At 38.2% G+C, this 21,248-nt stretch overlaps 1 protein-coding gene across 2 annotated transcripts in view; it reads left to right on the top strand.

Moving 5' to 3' along the window:
* DNAJC5B (DnaJ heat shock protein family (Hsp40) member C5 beta) overlaps positions 1 to 21,248 on the top strand; it is a 114,029-nt gene that overhangs the window by 25,928 nt on the left and 66,853 nt on the right. Inside the window, exons 2-3 of one of the 2 annotated variants that reach the window (XM_080802171.1) lie at positions 10,881 to 11,000; positions 17,631 to 17,758. In XM_080802171.1, the coding sequence (XP_080658297.1) occupies positions 17,640 to 17,758 (119 nt within the window). In that variant the 5' untranslated portion in view covers positions 10,881 to 11,000; positions 17,631 to 17,639. Of the gene's footprint in view, positions 1 to 10,880; positions 11,001 to 17,630; positions 17,759 to 21,248 lie in introns of those variants that run through there. The other variant, XM_080802172.1, reaches the window with a different exon arrangement.

Genomic DNA, 21,248 nt, shown 5'->3' with positions numbered 1-21,248 from the left:
GTTCCGTGGGATTGCTCTACTTAGTATCTGGAGGTGAGGTCTGGCCCTGAGAGAATGGAGAAGACAGAGAGGAGATGCTGTGAGGAGGATCGAGGGAATGCAGAGATCCTAACAGTTATTACCCAGACAGCAGTAGGGCTCTGGCGATGGTGGCCACTGACCAGTCTGTGTCTGTGGTCTTATACCAGCTCCTACCAATGCCCTCTGATAGTGAGGACATCCGGCAGAATGTGCATCGTTTCTGGAACAACACAGAAAACTCTATCGTTCACTGAAGAGTCTGGAAGGAACAGGAGTAGGGCTGCAGAGTAGAGTAGAGGAGGAACTGGGGAGGCTGGGAGGCTTGCCTATGGGAGTGGTGGTGAGAGCCCTGGGAAACGGTGACTGGGTCGACATTTAGGTGAGGACTTGGCTTTGGAGCTCTGAGGCCTGAAGGGAGAGCCCAGTTTGGACAGATGCCTGCCTAGGTGGCAGGAGGGAGGAGATACCACCAGCAGTGCTCATCTAACCTTGCATATCTGGAACCCATGGATGTGTGTGCGCAATTGTAGAAAAATCTGCACCCAATTACATGACTCATCCAGAAAGGGATTTGTCCACATTCACCCTCTGGGAGAGACAGCTAAGCTTTAGTCATTCATTTCTGAGCACCTTCCACTGGTACTCAGCAGAGATCAAGATTGTTCTTAGCAATGGCGTGTTTTGTCTGGTATGTTGTCAATAGCAAAGTACCATTTACCATATAAGATACAAGAAGGTCTTGTAGACCAGAAATTGTGATAATGGGTTGGTTGCAATTTAGTGGGCCAGCTGAAAGGGAAAAGTTTGACAAAATGAGGGAAGAATGTATATGTAAAATAGAAGGCACAAGGTAACTGTCATTTTTCAGATGAATAAGATGAAATGTACCAATGAGAAGATTCACTTTGGACAGTAGAAATTGGTGCAAAAATCTTGGCGCAGTGGACCCAGAAGGCACAGAGGATTGCTTTGCTTCCCAGTCCTGTGATCATCACAGGGGCTGTCTGGCTGTGTACACCAATAAGAAAAGATTCTCTTTGTCATTTACAATCATATTGCTCAATACAGCCTTTCTACTTAAGGATATAAAACAACAGAATTTGGAAGCAGGGCACTTAGAGTTCACTTCAGTTCCAGCTTTTTGTCCCTCATCATTGACGTTCATGCTTGGGGAAGTCATATGACCACCCTTAGCCTGTTATCTCTTTCCAAAAATGAGCATTGAGTATCAAACGCTGTAATGACCAGTGAAAATACTTCAGAAATTACCAGGTGGGATATAAGTGCAGTTACTGGTCTCTAGAGGGCGTCCTTAGCAATTCCTTCTCTTTCAAATGTTTGTCTTTTCCCTGGACTGGGTGAGGCTTTTCTTTCTTTTAAAAAAATTTTTTTATTAATTTTTTTAATTTTTTTATAAACATATAATGTATTATTAGCCCCAGGGGTACAGGTCTGTGAATTGCCAGGTTTATACACTTCACAGCACACACCATAGCACATACCCTCCCCAATGTCCATTATCCCACCACCCTCTCCCTACCGCCCTCCCCCTGGCCACCCTCAGTTTGTTTTGTGACATTAAGAGTCTCTTATGGTTTGTCTCCCTCCCAATCCCATCTTGTTTCATTTATTCTTTTCCTAACCCCCAACCACCCATGTTGCATCTCTGCTTCCTTATATCAGGGAGATCATATGATAGTTGTCTTTCTCCAATTGACTTATTTCGCTAAGCATAATACCCTCTACTTCCATCCACGTCATCGCAAATGGCAAGATTTCATTTCTTTTGATGGCTGCATAGTATTCCATTGTATATATATACCACATCTTCTTTATCCATTCATCTGTCAATGGACATCTAGGTTCTTTCCATAGTTTGGCTATTGTGGACATTGCTGCTATAAACATTCAGGTACACATGCCCCTTCGGATCACTAATTTGTATCTTTAGGGTAAATACCCAGTAGTGCAATTGCTGGATCATAGGGTAGCTCTATTTTCAACTTTTTGAGGAACCTCCATGCTGTTTTCCAGAGTGGTTGCACCAGCTTGCATTCCTGGGTGAGGCTTCTCATGAAAGGGGGCTTCATTAGAGTTAAGATAAAGATATATGTTAGGTCAGTACTGTTATTAAACTACCACTTAAATGCCAAACAAATAGGGATGAAAACTATATTGCTTTCCATGTACTGTTTTCATAGGCTGTTTAGCTACATTCAGACGACAATTTGTAGAACAATCCCCTTATACTGGAAACCCTGTCATGAAGGTCTTTTGCCTTGAGCAAAAGTTTTTGCCTTCTACGTTTTTTCAGCTAATTAACATAAGGAACACCTTGGGCTACTGCGAACAGAGAAAAACTATTGGTAAAAACAAGGATCAAGGGTCAGATTACAGACATTTTGTCAAAGAAACACTTCTGTTGGATGGGAAGCCTCCTTGATTATTACAGCAATGGCTTACTGTAAGTAAGTGACAAGGTGTTTAAGCTTCACACCTGTGAAATATATACTGCGTTCCCTGATCAGGGGACAAGTCTTGGTCAATTCTTTTTTTTTTCCCCCCAGTAACACAGGTCTCAGACTCAGAGCTTACTTAACTAGATACTGTCCTTGACCCTGAACTGCAAGGTAGACCTCATGAATGAATGTGCTTATGGTAGTTCCTTGTTTGTCGTTATTCCAACAATTTTTTTTTTTCTTGAGCTTTCCCACATACACTATCTGGCTCAGTCACAGGTTGATAAGCAAGGGACTATCACAGGCAGTAGTCCCCTGCAATTAGGCGGTAAGCTTCTGAAGCAAAACTCTGAAGTGCGAGCTTAGACTAGGGAACGGCCAGCCAGTTTCAAAACCTGGGTCTACTGCTTACTGGTTGGCGACCTTGGGCAATTCATTTAACCTCTCCTCTCTCAAATAATTTTACACTCCTCCTCTGTAAAATAAGGATGTGAAAGTACCACCTTATACTTTTGTAGGATTTCAACGAGCTAATCTAGTTAACTAACCTAGTTAACACGTGTTAGTTACTATCATCATGACGTCATCATCATCGTCACCACCTCTGAACCTCACAATTTCCACTGTAGTGCTCTGCACAGTGTGACAGCAGGGGAACAATTTCCCTTTGCGGTGCAACTGACTCTACCTACTAATGAATTAAGAGATTTCAGATGAAATCTACCAGGAATGCCCATTCAAATTCTTGGAGACTTCCAGTCTACTCTGCTCTTATTTTAGGGGGTAGGAAGAGAGTAACTTCTTAACAGTTGCCTAAATCCCAACCCGAGAAGACAATCATTAGATCTATGTTTATAAAAATTCCTGGTGTAATCTTGGCACGCCGTAGCAGACTTTGATAAAAGGTCTGAGAAATAGAAAGGTTCCTATTTCTTTTTACAGAGAAGACACAGGCTTATAGTGACTTACAGTCTAAGAAACAGGAATGTTGTTTTTGGATAGTCTTTCCTAAGTTAAATTAGGCAAAGTCAAATTCTATTTTGTGTTTAATAACACAGATGCAATTATCTTTAGTAAATGTTTTCTTAGGAAACCAAGTAGTGAAAAATTCCTCCAGAGAGCTGCTTGGTTGGCAGACATGTTCTGTTGCTTAAGCGAGACGTCTCTGTCCATGAGATCTAGTGAATAAAAGAAGTGATGAACAGTGGCTCTCAACCTGCTCAGCTCTTTAGAACCATCTGGAACCCTAAAAATGCCTGAGCCTTGCCCCACTCTGAGATTTTACTTCAGGATAACTCAGAGATTTTGCTTTGGGATAATCTAGCAGGGCTTGGGCAACAGAATTCTTAAAAATCTTTCTGAGCAATTCTAGAACGACTTCTTCTTCCTCTTTAGCCTTCTATGATTCTATATTCTATATTCTATATATATTCTATATATATATTCTATATTCTATATATTCTATATTCTATATTCTCACACTTTCTACGTACATATAGATTTAGCACAGATTTAAAATACAGATTTAAAATACCATCCCTTTGTAACTTCTCTTTAAAAGGGACATTTTTTAACTTTGGAAAAATATGAAACATGATAGGAATTAAATAATTTGTTTTTCTAGACCATATATAAAAATCTGATTTTACAGAGAAATGCCATGATTGCTCTGTCTGAGATGTCACTGGTGTGGTAGCCAATAGCCTCTTCATTTTACACAATCAAGAAAGCACCTGCTTTTTTTCCTTTCTAAATTCACTTAACAGAAGGAAGCTTGCCCAAAAGACTCTTCCCTTTGAAATTTACAGAAGGATAACCCAAACTCCATACATTGTAATGCTAACACAATGTAGAGAGGTAGTAAAATAGTAACAATGTTGCTAATATTGCCTCTGTTCATCCTGTTAGACTGTTTTGAATAGGATTTGTGGGGGAACTACATGCTCTTCCATATTGTATGTTCAAAGATGAGTGATAGCTGCACCTGCCAAGATATGAAATTTAAATGAAACTGTTTACTCTGATTTTCATGACTGATAGACTATTTTGGTTGAATATCCAAATTCCTCTGGTACATGCTGCAGCTTCTGTGCTGCGGTACTAGTCATTTCTTATAATAAGCCTAACTCTATACAGCAACAGAAAGAGGAGCATAAAAGGTCCCTAGGAGTGCCTAAGGGAATGGCAAAGACCTCATAAACAGAAAACACAGGGAAAACTGGCATGTAAACTACTCCCTCCCCACCATATATGGTTCTCTCTCTAATTTTCTACCTCCCAGAGAGAGCAACTTTTGCTCAATCTTGGAATATCTCCTAAGCTCTCCTCTTTAAACTTGAATGATTCAATTGGCAATGCTTTTACCATACACTTAGTGCATTTCATATTGAGGAATTATTTGTGTGCTTGCCATTACTTCTTTCCTTTTACAAATATCACTTGAAATACACTGCTTCTGGAAATTCTCATCTGGTTAAGTGGAATATGATCCCATTAATCTCTGGCTCTATCTTTAGATGATACATCAGAAGCCATATATCTGAAATCCTATGTATGAGAGCATATGTCTGCATATTTCTTTTATTTCCCCAATTTAAGCACCGTGGAACAGGTATGTTCAATGGAATGTACTCTTCCAACTGCTCAGAATATGTTTTGCTTCTACCAGCACCCCTTCCTCTAGCTCTTTTCAGAGCTCTGCTTGGTTATTTTTGTTCAGGGAAGCTTTCTCTGCTCTGTTACACGGTTGTATATGGTATTGGAACATCTCTCCTAAGCTTCATTTATGTACTTATCTGAGTGATCATTTGATTAATACCTGCCTTTCTTGGTAGACTGCAACTCTGATCTCAGACTGAAAGTTTACATTTGATTTTGTTTACCAGTATATTTCTAGCCTTGAGCCCAGTGCCTGGACCTAGTAGGTGACTAATAGCTGAAGGACTAGATGAATAAGAAGCTGTGTGTTTTCTCTTTGAGACACAGATACAGTTCTACTTCACATAGAAGTATTGCAATACTTAGACAATTTTCAAACTCATGGCTTATGCAACACATTTAAAGATTAAAAAGTAAGGATGAAGAAGACTTAAGAAGTGGTTCATTATGGGGGAGGAGTCAAGATGGCAGAGAAGTAGCAGGCTGAGACGACATCGGGTAGCAGGAGATCAGCTAGATAGCTTATCTAACCATTGTGAACACCTACAAATCCAATGGGAAATCGAAGAGAAGAAGAGCAACAATTCTAGAAACAGAAAATCGACCACTTTCTGAAAGGTAGGACCTGCGGAGAAGTGAATCCAAAGCGACGGGAAGATAGACCCCAGGGGGAGGGGCTGGCTCCCGGCAAGCGGCAGAGCAACGGAGCACAAAATCGAGACTTTTAAAAGTCTGCTTCACTGGGAGACATCGCCCCAGGGGCTAAACCGGGGGGAAACCCAGGCGGGGTCAGCATAACCCCAGGTCCCGCGGGGTCACGGAAGGACCAGGGGTGTCTGAGGGTCGCGGAGCTCGCAGGTATTGGAGCGGGGAAGCCAGCTACACCGACAGAGACGAGGACTGAGCTCTCAGCCCAGGGTTACCTTGTGCCGGTTGCAGGCTGGGTGGGCTCGGAGCACGGCCGGAGGCCACGGAGACGGAAGCAACTGGGCGCTTTTCTCCAGGTTCCAGCAACTGACTGCTTTCCTCAAGGCGCGAATGCAGGCCAGGGAGGCAGGGCGGTTCGGCGCTTTTCTCTGAGGGCACACTGAGGAGCGGAACCAGACTTATCAAAAAGAAAAGAGAAAGGACCCAAATAAATAAAATCATGAATGAAAGAGGAGAGATCACAACCAACACCAAAGAAATACAAATAATTATAAGAACATACTACGAGCAACTCTACACCAACAAATTTGACAATCTGGAAGAAATGGATACATTTCTAGAGACATATAAACTACCACAACTGAACCAGGAAGAAATAGATAACCTGAACAGACCCATAACCAGTAAGGAGATTGAAACAGTCATCAAAAATCTCCCAACAAACAAAAGTCCAGGACCAGATGGCTTCCCAGGGGAATTCTACCAAACATTTAAAGAAGAATTAATTCCTATTCTCCTGAAACTGTTCCAAAAAATAGAAATGGAAGGAAAACTTCCAAACTCATTCTATGAGGCCAGCATCACCTCGATCCCAAAACCAGACAAGGATCTCACCAAAAAAGAGAATTACAGACCCATATCCTTGATGAACACAGATGCGAAAATTCTCACCAAGATACTGGCCAATAGGATCCAACAGTACATTAAAAGGATTATTCACCACGACCAAGTGGGATTTATTCCAGGGCTGCAAGGTTGGTTCAACATCCACAAATCAATCAATGTGATAAAATACATTAATAAAAGAAAGAGTAAGAACCATATGATACTCTCAATAGATGCTGAAAAAGCATTTGACAAAGTGCAGCATCCCTTCCTGATTAAAACTCTTCAAAGCGTAGGGATAGAAGGCACATACCTCAATATTATCAAAGTCATCTTTGAAAAACCCACCGCAAATATCATTCCCAATGGAGAAAAACTGAAAGCTTTTCCACTAAGGTCAGGAACACGGCAGGGATGTCCGTTATCACCACTGCTGTTCAACATAGTACTAGAAGTCCTAGCCTCAGCAATCAGACAACAAAAAGAAATTAAAGGCATCCAAATTGGCAAAGAAGAAGTCAAACTATCACTCTTTGCAGATGATATGATACTATATGTGGAAAACCCAAAAGGCTCCACTCCAAAACTGCTAGAACTCATACAGGAATTCAGTAAAGTGTGAGGATATAAAGTCAATGCACAGAAATCAGTCGCATTTCTTTACACTAACAAGACAGAAGAAAGAGAAATTGAGGAGTCAGTCCCATTTACAATCGCACCCAAAACCATAAGATACCTAGAAATAAATCTAACCAAAGAGGCAAAGAATCTATACTCAGAAAACTATAAAGTACTCATGAAAGAAATTGAGGAAGACACAAAGAAATGGAAAAATATTCCATGCTCATGGATTGGAAGAACAAATATTGTGAAAATGTCTATTCTACCTAAAGCAATCTACACATTTAATGCAATCCCTATCAAAATCCCATCCTTTTTTTTTAAGAAATAGAAAAAATAATCCTAAAATTTATATGGAACCAGAAAAGGCCTCGAATAGCCAAAGGAATATTGAAAAAGAAAGCCAAAGTCGGTGGCATCACAATTCCAGACTTCAAGCTCTATTACAAAGCTGTTATCATCAAGACAGTATGGTACTGGCACAAAAACAGACATATAGACCAATGGAACAGAATAGAGAGCCCAGAAATAGACCCTCAACTCTATGGTCAACTAATCTTTGACAAAGCAGGAAAGAATATCCAATGGAAAAAAGACAGCCTCTTCAACAAATGGTGCTGGGAAAATTGGACAGCCACATGCAGAAAAATGAAATTGGACTATTTCCTTACACCACACAGGAAAATAGACTCCAAATGGATGAAGGACCTCAATGTGAGAAAGGAATCTATCAAAATCCTTGAGGAGAATGCAGGCAGCAACCTCTTTGACCTCAGCTGCAGCAACTTCTTCCTAGGAACATTGCCAAAGGCAAGGGAAGCAAGGGCAAAAATAAACTATTGGGACTTCATCAAGATCAAAAGCTTTTGCACAGCAAAGGAAACAGTTAACAAAACCAAAAGACAACTGACAGAATGGGAGAAGATATTTGCAAACGACATATCAGATAAAGGGCTAGTATCCAAAATCTATAAAGAGCTTATCAAACTCAATACCCAAAGAACAAATAATCCAGTCAAGAAATGGGCAGAGGACATGAACAGACATTTCTGCAAAGAAGACATCCAGATGGCCAACAGACACATGAAAAAATGCTCCACATCCCTCGGCATCAGGGAAATACAAATCAAAACCACAATGAGATACCACCTCACACCAGTCAGAATGGCTAAAATTAACAAGTCAAGAAATGACATGCTGGTGAGGATGCGGAGAGAGGGGATCCCTCCTACACTGCTGGTGGGATGCAAGCTGGTGCAACCATTCTGGAAAACAGTGTGGAGGTTCCTCAAAAAACTGAAAATAGAGCTATCCTATGGCCCAGCAATTGCACTACTGGGTATATATCCTAAAGATACAAACGTTGTGCTCCGAAGGGGCACGTGCACCCGAATGTTTATAGCAGCAATGTCCACAATAGCCAAACTGTGGAATGAGCCTAGATGTCCATCAACAGATGAATGGGTAAAGAAGATGTGGTATATATACACAGTGGAATACTATGCAGCCATCAAAAGACATGAAATCTTGCCATTTGCGACGACGTGGATGGAACTAGAGGGTATTATGCTTAGCGAAATAAGTCAATTGGAGAAAAACAACTATCATATGATCTCTTTGATATGAGGAAGTGGAGATGCAAGGCGGGGGGGGGGGTTGGGGGGAGGTAGGAAAAGAAAAAATGAAAAGATGGGATTGGGAGGGAGACAAACCATAAAAGACTCAATCTCAAAAAACAGACTGAGGGTTGCTGGGGGGAGGGGGGACGGGAGAGGGCGGTGGGGAAATGGACATTGGGGAGGGTATGTGCTATGATGAGTGGTGTGAAATGTGTAAACCTGGCGATTCACAGACCTGTACCCCTGGGGATAAAAATACATTATATGTTTATTAAAATAAAAAAAATTTTAAAAAAAGAAGTGGTTCATTATATAAAAATAATGTGGTTCATTATATAAAAATAATGAATGTTCCTAAAAATATGAAACTGAATTTGAAGCATAAGCTATAATTTTTTTAAAACAGTCAGCCCTAATTTCATATTATTATAGCAACTTTTTCATTTCATCAAAGGATGTTGCCTTTAAGCTGATACTATTTTCATTCTAAATGTTTTTAGCTCTCCTCCCCCACACTTCTCTGCATGATGATAGGTTTCTTCCTAAACTCTGACTAGAAATCAGGATCTATGAGATATAGCTTTTTATTCCTCTATATCTAAAAAACAAAAACAAAAACAAAAAACCCAGTGCTATCTAGAGACAAAACTGCTCTGAAATGTTCACATAAAATAACCTAGGCTTGCTACCTGTTATGCTAAGTGGCACAACTTAAATTCTGCCTTCAGCCTCAGGAACCAGACCCCATTGTGCCAAATTCAGAGTAACCTCGATCTCATTTGATTTAAGACATTTTCAGTTATAGGATCTTACTCAAAATCATAAGAATTGTCCTTTCATGTGACTTTCTGTTGTATATGAAAGTTAGGACATTGTTTTAACAAGAGGTTCCTTCATTCTTAAAATCACTGCATTTATCCCTAGGACTTGGTGCCTCTTGACCAAGATTCGAGTAAAATGTTTAGATATGAAAATTAATGACCAATTAATGATTAATGTAATGAGCAATTAAACTCTCCTCTTTATTAATGTTACATGGTCTTTCCAGTATTTTTCTAATTGTTGAAGTATGGTTGTCATACAATGCTATATTAATTTCAGATGTACAACATAATGAATTAACAATTACATACATTATGAAACGGTCCTAATGGTAGGTGTAGTTATCATCTGTCACCATACGATGTTATTGCAATATTATTGACTATATTTCCTATGCTATAATCTTCATCCTGGGACTTGTTTTACAATTGGAAGTTTGTACCCATTAATTCCCTTTCCCTATTTCACTGAACTCTCCACCCCTTTGACAACCATCAGTTTGTTTTTTGTATTTACGAATCTGTTTCTGGTTTAGTTTTGTTTTTTAGATTCCACATATAAGTGAAATCATATGGTATTTGTCTTTCTCTAACTTATTCTACTTAACATAATACCCTTTAGGTCAACCTACGTAGTCACAAATGGCAAGATTTTGTTACCTTTTTATGGCTAAGTAATATTCCATTCAGATCTTCTTTGTCCATTCATCTACTGATGAACACTTAGGTTGCTTCCACATCTTGGTTATTGTAAATAATGCTGCAGTAAGCATGGGATGCATCTTTTTGAATCAGTGTTTTTGTTTTGTTTGAGTAAATACCAAGAAGTAGAATGATTGGATTGTATTTCTATTTTTAAATTTTTGAGGAAATATTGTACTGTTTTCCATAGTGACTGTATCAATTTACATTCCCACCAACAGTTCCTTACCTTCTACATCCTCATCAACACTTTTTATTCCCGCATATTTTCTTAATCGGTTGTTCTGATAGAAACCTGGAAGCAGTTCCATGGTAGCATTTGGTTGATCCAAGCACCAGCTGACTCATGATCAACAGTTAATGTAACATTTGGTATCACTTGGTACCTTGTAATGGCAACCTTTACTGTCATACATGTTTTATTCTCCCTTTGTTATGTTTTCCAGAGGGATAACGAATTGGCTGATAGAGTAACAAAGGAAAAGTAATCTGACTCCACTGACCTGCTTAACTCTGGATGAGAACAATGGAAAGGAGTAGCCTTTTGCTTTGAAACAGTGGAACAGGTACAGAATTGCTCCTTTCATTGTTGCCTCCCTTTATTTCTTTGCACATCTATTTCCAGACCAGTTAAAAACAGCAAGTTGCTCCTGTTTTGAGAACACTGAATCGGAGTTATAGGAACAGGTACTGTGGGTTATTTGTAACATTTCCAAGTTTTCCCATCTTCAAGTTGCTATTTATATAAGTGCCAATGCAATTAAGAGATAATTATTTTTCTATAATAAGTAATTATGCTAGGGAGAATTATTACTTTTAAACATAAAATTAGCATTTTGGATGTGTGCTTAGCTTTAAGATACAATGTTATTTGAATAAGGAAGTTTTGCTTCACTAAGTAGATTTCAATGGAAGAATCACAGAAGTAATAATAAAATGGTAAAGCATGTTGGTTTCCCCAATGACAGCCACTGGAAGTGTTTTTGCTCTGTTTGATGATCTAATTTCCCTTGCCCACGTTCATTTTCTGAGTCTTGAAGAAAACCTTTCAAGAAAGGTATAGTTTGATTTTTTTCCATTTTTGAGAATTCACATGATAGATAAAGGTGATTTTTTTTTTTTTGCTTTGAAAGGAACATTTTATGTCAACACAAAGAATTTAAAACAGCATTTGTAAGACTCCTGGAATTAGAATCTTTAAAATCAGTGTTTATTTTGAATTGGATGCCCATAATCATTGGACTACTAAACCTTCTTTTGATTATATCTATTATCAAAAGACAGGTGAGCTGTAGGTGTTTTAGTAGTAACCTTATAGTTGTCAGTGCTTTAAGAAATTATGATGTTAATGGCATTGTAATGTACCAAAAAAGTAATTTAAGTTCAGAAGATTAAGTATCATGTACTGGATGATCAAAATTAAATTACTTAATAATTTTACATGACAACATTTTTTCTTCATTGGATGGCTTATATAGATGAGGGACTATGAATAAATAATAAAGACTTGAATTTTACATAGGAATATTAGAATTCAAAAGTCTACAGAAAAAGAATTCATAAAAATTATATTTTATATAAGGAATTAAAGAAGAGTATGGCTTCATTATTTAGTATTTAGTTTAAGGTTATTTAAGGAGAGGTTTTACAAGGCATTTTAACTATTACTCTGTAATTAGTATGTTCTCAGGGCACATATCTATTTTTATATATTAAAACGACTAAAAGTTTCAATGTATTACACCACTGAATTTGAAACTAAATGTCATCTACATCAATAATATATGAAGAGTCTAGTTTCTATATTAGTAAGGAGACAGAAAAGGAAGCACGTTGTTGCTGTTTGACGTACAGAGAGCAATTCTACAGTTTTTTGGTCCCTTTATGCTTCTCTCTGTAGAATTAGCCAACAACTAACCACACGGACCAACTATTGACCAACTGTCTTTATCTTATGTTCCAATGGTGATATAAAAGGGCTCTTTTTTAAAGTATCTTAACAGACTTTATCTGTTTGAAAGGAAATCTTTTGGGAATAGAGCAGAGTAGATGAAACTTAGTAATTTCCAAATTCTTTATAACAACTCACTCTACATATTGTTCAATCCACACCAAAAAACAAGTCAGCTACTGGATTTTTTTTTCAGTAGGAATGGATTACAGTATGATTGGATTTCTGAAAGAGGGAATTTGAAAAAATACATAAACCAAAGTAATACCAAGTTACCTACCATGTTTTCCTGGGTGTGAGTTTCTACATGTGAAACTATTTGAGAGATGGAATCTGCCTTCCTTTTTTCTATCGGGAAGAGGAATGTGTAGAGGGATAGCCATGGGGTAAGGAACGATAAATCCTAGGCCGTTTCCATGACTGCTCTGTGGAAAGGATTAAGGGTAGCTCCCAACTGACCCCATCTCTCTTGTTCTAAAACTGGGATAATTTTGAAGGTGGTGCCTCAGAAAAAAAAGTCCCAGTCACAATGTGAGAATGTCCTCCCTTCTCCTTCAGACTCTAAGCCCAGAAATCTTCTTTCCTTTTCAGTTATACAAATAAATGATCAAGAGAGTCACTGGTTACACATCAATGCAGATCCAATATTAGGCTGAGATACAAGGGCTGTAATAGAAATTTGTGCCAATTTCTACAGAAAAAAAGTGGTTGTATTATTATCAGCCTAGATTTCATCTTTTCTGTGATGTTCTCCCTAACTTTTCCATTCGAGTTAACCAGTCAGCTTTGATTTAATTACCCAACAGACATTTATCACACACCTAATACATCCCAGACACAATGTTGGGCCTCTGGGGGCTCAAAGCAGAATCCCTGCCTTCCAGAAAATTCCTTCTTGTTCTATCCTCAGTACTTGTTTAACCTCTAAACACTAGTTTCATTATTAGCTTACAGTTTTGTATCTCATATTAGTCTGAAATCTCCTAAAAGACTTGGCCTGCATTGCAGGCCTTGAATAAATAATTGAATTTTCTGCTGCGGGTATTACCATAATCTGTTTAGCAGATTATCTTCAGTAAGTATAAATCCTTTTCCTGGATTAGTGACAAGATCCAAGTAGGAAGGAATCCAAGCTGGTCATGGAGCATGATGCTCACAATTGTGGAAATTGTGCATGTCTGTGTCTTGTTAAGATTAATTTTACAACATCTGTCGATTAATGGGAGCCATGATATCTCTTATTTCATGAAATAGATGAAGAGTGAATACATTTTTTCCCTCAAATCCAAACTGTTTCTTTGGAATGCTGAATATAGACATAAATAGATAAAGCAAATATAACTACTTGTCATACTTTCATTTCTTCTTAGTTCTCCCTAATAGCTATCCATAAACTTTTGCTGTGAAAGTGTTTTCTTTCTAAATTTTTACATTTATTTATTTTTATTTTTAAAAATTAACATATAATGTATTATTTATCAGGGGTACAGGTCTGTAAATCATCAGTCTTACTTAATTCACAGCACTTACCATAGCACATACCCTCCCCAATGTCCATAACCCAGCCACCCTGTCCTTCCCACCCACCCCCCAGCAACCCTCAGTTTGTTTCCTGAGATTAAGAGTCTCTTACGGTTTGTCTCCCTCCCTGGTCCCTCCCTACCTCCCACAACCCCCTGCTCTGCCTCTCAAATTCCTCGTATCAGAGAGATCACATGATAATTGTCTTGCTATGAAAGTGTCTTAACCCAGATTTATCACTGCTCCTTTTATCTGTACTAGTAATGTCTACACAATACATCTGAATGAATCTGTTTGAATATCTTAGTATATGTTGTTATTTCCCCAAAGTTCATTTCCAAGTACCAGGAAGCCACATTCAACTTAAAGGATGAGTAGACGCAGTAATTTAAGATTAGCCTGGCTTGGAAGTCCATGGGAAACCACTGGCGGTGTTTAATTGAGAGAGCACATGACACTTAGGAGTTTGGGTTAACAGTGAACAAACCTAGCTAAAATATGCTCAAAAGAAAAAAAAAGTGTGTAAATTTGTGTATGGATAGGAATTTTATTGGCTAAATCCAAGGAAAAGTTGATTGGCAAACTGTGGAAGGGGAAGAGTTGTAAGTGCACTCTGAAACAACTGGACCAGAAGACTGAACTCTACTGGGTCTCTCTCTCCATCTTTCAGCCATGACTCCCCTTCTGCAGATCAGTTTGAATCTCTCTCATTTCAGGCCAGCCAGTAATACCTAAATTTTACATTTTACTGGTTTTACCATCTGCAAGAACTTTCTGTGTTTAAAAAAAATGCTAGGGAAGGACTCCTATTGGTCTGCCTTGGTACCCACTCTCTCTCTCCTCAACTGAGATCAGGTAAGACTGAAGCAGGTGTCAGGAAGGGCATATGTTGCAGTGGGAATCTGAGCATCACCCAGAAAAAGGAGAGCTAATAGATTAATAGTAAAGTTGTCTGCTACAATGATCTATGGCCCAAATTTCCCAAAAGGCATTTGTTAAGCTGGCTTATATAACCCCTAACTCCCTATCTTACAGTCCTAAATTTGAATTATTATGTTGATATCGTCTTAGTTTGTGACTTAGTTTGTGACTCTGGGGATCTTGTGGCCCTACTCCTTGTCCACAAAGCCACACCTATCTTCCAAACCGCACTCATTTGTAGCATTTAGTATGACTTGTGGTTGCCTCCATTCCTGGGAACCTGGGTGAATGTATGGTGGAGAGCATCAGTATCTCGACCATTCCTTTGTGTGGTGGTAGAAGGACAAGGGAACAGGGAAGGAAGTAGAGAGGGTGTCAGACATTTGGGTACTTCTTCTTCCTTCAATTGTGAATAATCAGCTGGGCTGTGATTCTAAGACAGGGCTGACCTGTAGGACTGAAACACAGAGATGAATGACATACCCCAAGCCTGGAATTGCTTACTCCCTAGGAAAGTTGTGATGGGTAGGCAAGAAATGTAAGTTAGAGCAGTAATGAAAGTAAGTGCACAATTTACTGAATGGCTGCTAGTCAGTATGGACATTAGAGTTTGTTTTGTGGCATGCAAAATCAGATTTCTTTTCCTCTTATCCTTGTGTGAACCAGGAATTTGGGACTGGGGTCCTTCTGGCCTCCATGGACACTAGTTTCACAAGAAGCTGATTGAGGAACGGACGATGCAGCCATGCCACAAAATAAGCCCTCGTCCTTGGTGCCTTTAGGCAAGATTTTTGCCCAGGTCTGACTTTTTTCAGTACTCTTCAAAGCTCACAAAAATATTTTAGAATTCCTCGTATTGTTGTTCATTGAATTCTTTAAGACCACAAACATGGTACAACACTGGGGCCTCAGGGACCCCTAAGGCCATCCTGACCCACCAGTTGACATCTAGGGGCTCTGCTCTTGTATATGTTGGTTTGGTTGGTAATTAGTCTGGTGAGAACAGAGTTGGAAGGTCCGCTCCATTCAACCTCACCCACCACTGGGATGTCCAGTTCAGCTGTTGTCACTGTTGTCACCAGGGATTTCCTGTGTTGGACATGAGTGTCTCCACAGTCCTAAGACCATCTCCCGAGTCCTGGTATATTCATTCATTCATGCTTATAGCACTGGCTGTACAAGGCTCAAAGCTAAGAAATGCACAGTGATTTTCAAGGAACTTCCAGCCCTTGTAATCTAAGGACTTTGCAATCGAAGTAATTTTTTTCCCCTTGTTTTGTATTTGTGGCAAAATTTAATATTTACTCTTTGAACTATTTTTAAGGGTACGATTCAGTGATACCAAGTACAATCACAATGCTTTCTAATCATCACCACTATTTCTAGATTTTTTTCATCATCCAAAACAGAAACTCTGTGCCCAATAATAATAATTCATCATTCCCCATGCCCCACAGTCCTTGATAACCTCTACTCTACTTTTTGTTTTGACAAATTTATTTATTCAAGGCACCTCATATAAGAGGAATTATACAATATTTGTCCTTTTGTGACTAGTTTATTTCACTTAGCATAATATTAAGGTCCATCTATACTATAGCATGTATCAAAATTCCATTTCTTTTTATGGCTGAATAATATTTCATTGTCTGTACATGCTACATTTTCTTTCATTTGTTCATGGACATTTGGGTTGTTTCTACCTTTTGGCTGTTATAAATAATGGTGAACATTGGTGTATGAGCACTGGTGTATGTTTTCTCTTCTTTAATATATGAATATGTTTAATTCTTATAACAGCCCCAGGATTTTAGTCATATTTCAGTCTCTAGTTCACAGATAGGGAAGGTCATTCAGCTGGTCATGACAAGGCCAATATTCTGAAAAATCTGACTACAGTGCAGTCTCCGAATTACATATGGTGCTGCCTTTAATAAAAAATAGTTATCTTATTCTTTGAACCCATTATGTCCTGCATATGTTCCATACATTATTTCTAAATCCCTAAGATATCCTTGTGATGTGGGTTTTATTATCCTTTTATTATAAATGAAGACCTTAAGCCTTAGAGAGAGGTTGAGTGGTGGATGCAGGAATGCCCCCTAGGTACGCTTGCTTATTTTTGCTGCCCTAGAGCCAGAGCATGGAAGGCAGATTTTATCTGGTTCTTAGGGGTAGCCCCATTCCTTCTGGATAGACCATAAGGAAATGATCTATCTCAGGTGCAAAACCCATGAGCACTGTGGGGGACTCACATCCTACAGGTGCAGAGGAGAAGTTCTATCCTGGATCCCAGATTATTTTTTTCCTCTGATACTTCAAAAAGTTTTCTTTCTTTCTTTTTTTAATTTCTTTTTAAAACTCTTGCTCTAACAATGGCAAGGCCAATAGAATCAAAGTAAAATGGAAGATTATTTCCACTGCTAGCTAAATTTGGAAAATATACATAAAAAGAGCTGTTCAAATTCTGGCAAAAAAGAATTGACATAGGCTGACCAGTGAGGATTTATTTCCAACAATTCTGAATTAGCTGGGTATTTAGATAACATTTCACTTCTATTTAACCATGTGGACAAAGCCATATTCCATTTACATGACTGCCTGTAGCCTTTAACACCCTGACTTGAAGCTCTACTTTTGGCTCTCCTAACCCTTTTCTCTTCTCCTTGTGTGGCTGGCACACAAATGTACTTTAGATTGTCATTTTGCAAAAGGTTGGAGATAAACTGTCTTTCTCTTTAGATAGTGGGACCCAGTATGCATAACCTTCATGGCTTTGCTTTTCCCCTCTTTGCTTTCACAGCCTGAGAAAATGGCATGTAACATACCTAACCAAAGACAGAGGACTTTGTCTACATCTGGAGAAGCTCTATATGAAATTCTTGGTCTGCATAAGGGAGCATCAAATGAAGAAATTAAGAAAACCTACAGGTACAGAGAAAGTTCAATGATGACATCATTCTACTACTAGCAATAGTTATTTTGTGATAGGCAAATTGTGATAGACCCCCAATTAAAGACAAAAGCTTCTTGCCAAGACCAAGTAATCGGAGTTTTGAATCTCATGTCCCCTGTTCTACTACATAGGCTGTTAGAAATAGACAAGTATGAAACTGACTTTTTAAAAGAATACTCTCATGATTTGGGGCCTTATAAAAAGGAAGCCTGTGTTCTAGGCCTTCAGTGTGAGAGAAAGACAGAGATCACTGAGAATGACCAGGAGTTTTAATTTAACTTAAATGATATAGCATCATGGAATCTGGTAGAGGGATTTTAAAAAGGGGGGGGGGGATTGTCACAATTGTCATATTTTATGCTTTGCTTTTCAAGTGTTCAATTTTGATTTTTCATCTCTGATCGAGTTCAAAGTTAGATATAATTGGGAAAAACTTGAATATATTTTTCTTTAGAGCTCCAAGAAATTAAAAAAGTATTGAGCAGGAAATACTGTATAAAATTTGAAATTGCTCAAAATGAAGGCAATAACATTTATTCACAATAATATCTCTATCAGTAATTATTGATATTTTGTTTTCTTCTAGTCTTTTTTTTCTGTCTAGATAAGACATTTAAAAATCAAATTGGATTTGTCAATACCCCTATTTTTTACACTTTGAGCTATTTTTTTTTAAGTTTAAGTTCTTTAATTTCCTCCTATACAGATATTCCTACATGCAAATCATGATGCATATTTCCAAATATTTCATTATTTTCTTGTAAAAGATTATTTATTTATTTAATAAATTATAGCATGCAAGTAGGAGTGGGGAGGAGGAGCTGAGGGAGAGGGAGAGTGAGAATCCTAATCAGACTCCCTGTTACCACAGAACCCCATACAGGGCTCTAACTCACAATCCTGAGATCATGACCTAAGCCGAAATCGAAAGTTGGACATTCAGTCAACTGATCCACTCAGATCCCCCTTATTTCCTTATCAAAGAATAAAGCTGTGCCTTTAGAGGAAAAATTCAATCAAAATATAAATGAAACTTTCAGATTTTAATTGGTTACTTCTTGATTTGACCTTGAATTTGGTTTTTTAAAACTTAGAGTATATATATTTTTTGACATATGAGAGTTTAGAATTATGAAGACAAATTTGCTAGTAATTTTCTTTGTGGATTTTATCTGTCATGTTTAAAAAGCTACTCTTCATTATAATATTATAAAAATATTAGCCCATGTCTTCTTTCAGTACATTTATAATTTATTTTCATATTAAATCTTTGATCCATTTGGATTTTATTATGACATATGGTATGAAGGTAAGAGTCTAGATTTATTTTTTCCCAAATCACTAGCCCACAAATATTTATTGACGTCTCCATTTCTATGTACTGATGGGAAATTCTTTGACTTTGGATTGTAACCCTCACCATGTGGTAAACCGTGGGACCTGAAATGCCTTCAAGAAGCATGTGAAGAATAAATGACAGAGGTGAAAATTGCCATTTGGACCCAAACAGTTCTGTGAAAATGGTCAAGGAGCTTGATCCAAAGTCACTATAAATCTTCTAGTTTATGTTTCACTTAAGGTACTGGGGACAGAAAGTCTTTGCCATTTCATTGCTCCCCAGAGTTATTTAGAAGTTTACCTGGGAGCTGTTCAATGTCCTGTGGATAGATACCCTTGGCTGAAAGTTATTAGACTTGACTTTTGTAGCTTCAGGCTGAGACACCATGCTGGAAGTGGGGGTTTGGAATCAAAGTAATTACACTGTAAGCTTATTACCTATAAAGATGCTCCCCCAAATGAGAAAAAGAGTGATATCTAACTACCTTGTAAGCCTTAAAACCCACTTTACTTTACAAATGTGACTTTTAATTGCCTCAATTAATTTTGTAAGCTAAAATTTCAGGTCATATCCTAATTAAGGCACTAATTATGCCTGTTGTTTGCAAGTTTAATAATTACAACCTAAAATCTTTTCATGTAATCAGTGTCTTGCTATTAATTTTGTTTTAATGTCATACAAATATCATTTTTTCCAGCTGATTAGGGTGCTAGTATGCTGCCAAAAGCATCTACTTCTATCTAAATTACACATTTGTATTCTGCAAGTTATTATTCAAAATGTATGAGCAGGCTGAAAACCCACTGAGAACATTATTCTTATATTCAGAGATCTTGATCAAAGCAGTCACAATATAGTGAAATTAAAAGTCAGTGAAATTTAATAAAATTACTAACTGTTGAATCCATACTCTGCTTGACCAATGTTGCAATGCTTGATTGTGCTCTTGAAAGCAAGGCTGAATTAGATTTCTTCTTCTACATTTTATTTTTATTTTTGAACAGATAATATATTCACCTGATTAAAATAAGAACATGCAAACACATACACAAAAAAAGTTTCCCTTCTACTTCATATTCCCTAGGTTCCCTCCTCAGGAAACGCAATTCTTTGTGTAACTTCTAGAGAGATTTTAGGCCTATATAAGCTTATATAGAGATCTTCTGATCTGAGCAAAATGGTGTAGACTTGTTTCTCTCTGCTCCTTCCTGTCAAGCATAACTAAAAGCCTTGGAAATAACACAAGTGACAACTAAAGAAGAGCCCTAAAAAGTAGAAACAGGAAGATGAATTAGTTAGGGACCAGAGGACCAAGGGAACAACACAGTGGCAGGGCATTCTCTGGTTCTCCAACCAAGAGACTATAACCCAGGCCCAGCCTTTTGTGATACCCAATCTAGCAAGAAAAGGCAGACAGATAGCCTTATTCTTCCTCCAAACTGAGCAGGAGTCCTGGCAACAACTCTAGACAAGCCCAGAAGAAATAGCAAGGATAACAAACTGAAGGTTCCCCAAACAGTAACCTACCAGAGAACTTTCCCACCATCTGAGACTCCCTTCTCCTACCCAGAGACTCCACCCGACAGGGGAGATTAGCAGGTAGGATTCTTTCACCAGCACCCAGCCCAAAAAAGTGTTTTTTGTCTCTGCAGCCTGGAGATTCCCTTTCTCCACATAATGGCACCAAACCACTCAGCCTGGGAAGCTCCTTTCACTTCCTCAGCTAGTACCAACAAGTACCAGTGAGGTCTCAGAGGCAGGAGACAAAGAAGACAAACATAGTACCATCAAGGCTCTGAAAATCAAACTGTCATTGGAGCCACAGCCCATAAAAGTAGGCTATGACCAATATGCTAAATCTAAACAGAGTCAATGCCTGTTAAAATAAAAAACTTAAGACCCAGAGTCTCCTAACATAATAGCAAAAATTTCCAGATACAATTAAAATCACTTATCATACCAAAGAAAAAAACCCCAAGAAAATTGTAACTTGAATGAGAAAAGATAATCCTCTGAGTCTCATACTGAGATGAACCAGACATTAGAATTATCTGACAAGTAACTATCATAAAAAAAATTCCACAAACAATTACAAATTCTCGTGAAAATTAAAAAACAATAGAAAA

This window comes from Martes martes (genome assembly GCF_963455335.1).
Source record: "Martes martes genome assembly, chromosome: 4".
Classification (NCBI taxonomy): Eukaryota; Metazoa; Chordata; class Mammalia; order Carnivora; family Mustelidae; genus Martes; species Martes martes.
The sequence above is the reverse complement of the archived record's forward strand: the minus strand, read 5'-3'. Positions and strand labels throughout refer to the sequence as shown.